The sequence below is a fragment of the Poecilia reticulata genome, linkage group LG2, assembly GCF_000633615.1.
Source record: "Poecilia reticulata strain Guanapo linkage group LG2, Guppy_female_1.0+MT, whole genome shotgun sequence".
In the NCBI taxonomy this organism is placed as follows: domain Eukaryota; kingdom Metazoa; phylum Chordata; class Actinopteri; order Cyprinodontiformes; family Poeciliidae; genus Poecilia; species Poecilia reticulata.
This window is the reverse complement of record NC_024332.1, coordinates 19,517,983-19,522,271: the sequence shown is the minus strand read 5'-3', so window position 1 is coordinate 19,522,271 and position 4,289 is coordinate 19,517,983. Positions and strand designations below refer to the sequence as shown.

At 38.6% G+C, this 4,289-nt stretch overlaps 1 protein-coding gene across 1 annotated transcript in view; it reads right to left on the bottom strand.

Moving 5' to 3' along the window:
- LOC103480819 (gastrula zinc finger protein XlCGF57.1-like) overlaps positions 1-4,289 on the bottom strand; it is a 10,846-nt gene that overhangs the window by 1,251 nt on the left and 5,306 nt on the right. Inside the window, exon 2 of the mRNA XM_008436005.2 lies at positions 315-1,638. Coding sequence (XP_008434227.1) covers positions 315-1,638 — 1,324 coding nt within the window. The remainder of the gene's footprint in view (positions 1-314; positions 1,639-4,289) is intronic.

Genomic DNA, 4,289 nt, shown 5'->3' with positions numbered 1-4,289 from the left:
AGGGCTTCTCACCTGTATGAGTCCTCATGTGAGCAGTTAAACTGCTTTTATGATGGAAACTTTTTCCACAAGTTCTACATGAGAAAGGTTTTTCATTTGTATGAATCCTCATGTGACGAGTTAAACTCCTTTGATGACGGAATTGTTTTCCACAACTCCCACATGAGAAATTCTTCTCATCTGTATGAATCCAGGTGTGACTAACTAAACTGCTTCTTTGATGAAAACTTTTTCCACAGGTCCCACATGAGAATGTTTTCTCACCTGTATGAGTCCTCATGTGAGTAGTTAAATTGCTTTTTTGACAAAAACCTTTTCCACAAGTCCCACATGAGAATGGTTTCTCACCTGTATGAGTCCTCATGTGACCAATTAAATTGCTTTGTTGACGGAAACTTTTTCCACAAGTGCTACACGAGAAAGGCTTCTCATTTGTATGAATCCTAATATGATTAATTAAACTACCTTTATGACTAAAACTTTTCCCACAATTCCCACATGAGAAAGGCTTCTCATGTGTATGAATCCTTTTGTGATTAGTTAAATAGATTTTTAGATAGAAACGTTTTCCACAAGTCCGACATGAAAAAGGTTTCTCACCTGTATGAGATCTCATGTGACTCATTAAATAGATTTTTTGATAGAAACTTTTTCCACAAGTCCTACATGAGAAAGGCTTCTCATTTGTATGAGTCCTCATGTGACCAGTTAAACTGCTTTTATATTGGAAACTTTTTCCACAGGTCACACATGGGAAAGGCTTCTCTCCTGTGTGAATATAAATGTGAGGAAGCAACTCAGATTTCCATTGGAAGCTTTTTCCACAAGTCACACATGAGAAAGGCTTTTCACCTGTGTGAATCAACATGTGTCGAATTAAGTTTGATTTGCGTTCGAAACTTATTCCGCAGGTCACACATGAGAAAGGCTTCTCACCTGTGTGACTTCTCATGTGATCAACTAACTGAAATTTGCTCGTGAAACCTTTTCCACAAGTCACACATGAGAAACGTTTCTCTCCTGTGTGAGTCATCATGTGACAAAGTAAGTGAGATTTGCGTGTGAAAGTTTTTCCACAAGTTGAACATGTGGAAGGCTTCTTGCCAGTATGAGTTCTCATGTGTGTGGTCAAGAAAGTGCTTTGAGAAAAGGCTTCATCACAGATTTTACAAGAATATAGATTTTGTTCCGGGTGAGCTTTCTTGTATGTGTTTTGTTTTGAACTTTCCGTTTTATCTTTCTGCTGTCTGTTTTTCTGAAATCTCTGTTTTTGTTCTTCATTTCTCTTTTTTCTTGGATCTTCAGAATTGCTTCTTTCCTGATCCTGGTTTTTAGCTTCAGTAGAGCAATGAGAGATGAGTTGGTTCTTCTCTGGTTCTGTTTTCTTGTGGATTCTTTGCCCTTTAGGAGGATTCACCAAAATTTCATCAGTCTCCTGTTTCAGCACAAGCTGCTCTTCATCCTGACTGATGCAGAGTTGCTTCTCTTCCTCTTTGAGCTGTTGATGTTCTGGTTCTTCTTGCTCCTGTTTTATCTGCAGAGGTTCTGGTTCCTCTTCTTTTAAAGTTGAGTTCCCCTCCTGGTTGCTGAGCTCATTGAGATCCCCGTCCTCTTTACACACACAGCAATGTTGGAGATCTGGGTCAAAACAAAAACAAACACTTTTAATTTTGAGTCAAACTATGAACCCTTTAGTTTAATCCCTTGATTAATCTTAACAGCGCTCCTCAACTCCAACTCCATTCAGGTACAGACAATGACGCCATTCCCACTTAGGAAAAGGAGAGAACGGATGCTGATCATGGAAAATATTCTTTTCAGAATATTTTTTTTACAAAAGCAACACCACTCTGTTAAAGTTGAATAATTTTCCTTTACAATGGTACCCATTTTGCGTATGTTAAAGCAAATAAAACACTTTAAATTTTCCTATAGTTTTCATAATTTTTCTCAAAAACCTGATTAAAATGCATTATTTATGCTAACTCAAAAAAGCCTGACCCATGGCTATTATTTTTTTGGTGACTTACTTACTGCAGACATGACTCGAAGGGTTTGTTCATAACCCTAATTTTTTTAGATTTGCAAAGGTAATTAAGATTCCAAAATACAATTTAAACGGTGCAATTGTTTCCTGTTAGAAAGTGGTGCTGCAAATTCTGGCATTGGTAGTTTCAGCAGCTCCTGGTTTTAGCTGGAGGTGCGGAAGAGGAGGTCCACTTTTCTCCTYCGTTTTAAAATGAACTCCCTTGTGACCAACTACCTTAGAAACACAAAAATAACGATCATCTTTCTCTCTATTTGAACGGTTGGAGCAACAGTGAAGGACATTTTAATGCTGGATCAGCTAAAGTGTCGTGGTGGGAGTTAAAGGACCCCAGAACGCTACGGACCGATGCTGTTGTCACGGTTGCCTAGAGACGGACACTACGCAGCCGTGGTGAGCTGCTGTCAACCTGAGTCTTTTTAAAACAACCTTTACCCTATTCTCCACTGTCCTTGGAAGCAAAACTTCTCGTAAAAATACAGACGTCCAAGGGAAGACCCAAAACCTAGGCTGAATAATGTTAGTGAGGATGAATAAAGACAATAAAAAATGTGTCCATCCAAATGTGGCGCAGTGTGAACTGTAAAAATGGATCAGGAGAGGAACACAGCACACCCATCAGAACCATATATACTTGACATCAGCGTCTCTTCATCCCTCAATCATCTCCTCAGGCTGATATGGTTCAGAACATTTTGCTATGAGTAAGTTTCTTATTCTGCTTTTACTGGTTTGATTATTTACTTATTTAATGTATAACAATGTCAGCCAAAATAATACAAATGGATTAACACTAGATACATAAATATTTCCTTCTTTAAAAGGTTTGTTAGGGTTTTCTGTAGGTTTTATTTTGAAATGTTGATATATTTTATGAATAATTGTTCAGTGGTCATTTAGTGTCTTGTTAATGCACCAGATCCAGACCTGCAGCGGCTCTAATTGGGGGCCAACATGGCACCAAAGAAGTTATACTAAATAAATGTCTTGTGTTAATTAATACTCAGTGGTAGATCACTTTTTTCCCATGATCCGGTGTTGAGACTTTGGGAAAGGCCATACTAATCTGGATAATTGGATTCTGAGATGCACCGGGAGACTTTAGGGCAGTTTGAAAAAATATTATACCTGCCCGAATGAAAAATGATTCTAATCTCAACTGGCTCCCCTGTGCCTGCCTCTGGCAGGCCAAATCTCCTTGAGGATATGTAAACAAGCTCCTCTCCCAACTGACATCCATGGAATCACATGGCTGGACTCAAGGACTTGTTTTGACCAGAACATCTTATCAAGCACAAACTGAGCAAGCTGTTCGAAGTCATGGACAAATGTTGCACGCACTCCTCATACATCAAGATACACTCCTTTACGTCACCGTGTCTGTGCCACCCTGTTAGAAACTGTGGAGTACTGCCTATTTAACCCAGAAAAGGATTATTATTATTTTAGTTGTTAGTAATATCAGAAATTGTGGAGTCTGCACTATTTAGATCAATATTATACAGCCCAGAAATGGAATCAGAATTAGAATAACTACAAACTAAGGGTGCGTTCACACTGCAGCCTGAAGTGACCCAATTCCGATTTTTTGCCAATTCCGATTTTTTTGCGGGGACCGTTCACACTGCCAGTAAATGCGACCTGTATGCGTTCTGCAGTGTGAACGGGCAAATGACCTGAAAGTGTGCCGCATGCGCAGTAGAGGGCGCAATGACTATATCTGTGATGTGAAGTGAATCAAAAAAAAATTTATTCACTCTTCAAATTCACTGTTTAGTCAAAAAGTTGTTTCTCCGGTCATTAATTATGTTATACTGCTGTTGACCGTTTGTCGTAACCATAGCAACCAAGTGACGCCTCGTCCCCTTTTTCTGTTGCCGTCTTTTACTGCGGTATGTATTATGGTCAGATCTGTGATGTATTTATACGTATTGTAGTTATAAAATGTATTTTAAGCAAATGTATTTATATACCGGGTGAAATGGACAAATATTGCAATGTTTTGTATTTAACCTATAATGTGTATTTTGAATTTTACAAATTTTAACTGCTCCTCGGGAACCATGTATTTTATTTAATGTGAAGGGGCAGAAGCTGGTGAAGTGACCAACTTAATTTCCTCTCTTGTTAGAATAAATACGTTGAACCTGAGTGCATCTGTCTTGGTCGACCTGAGACGAACATAAAACATGGAAATGGATGGAAACATGGATGGAAATGGAACATATTTAGCGATCTTCCA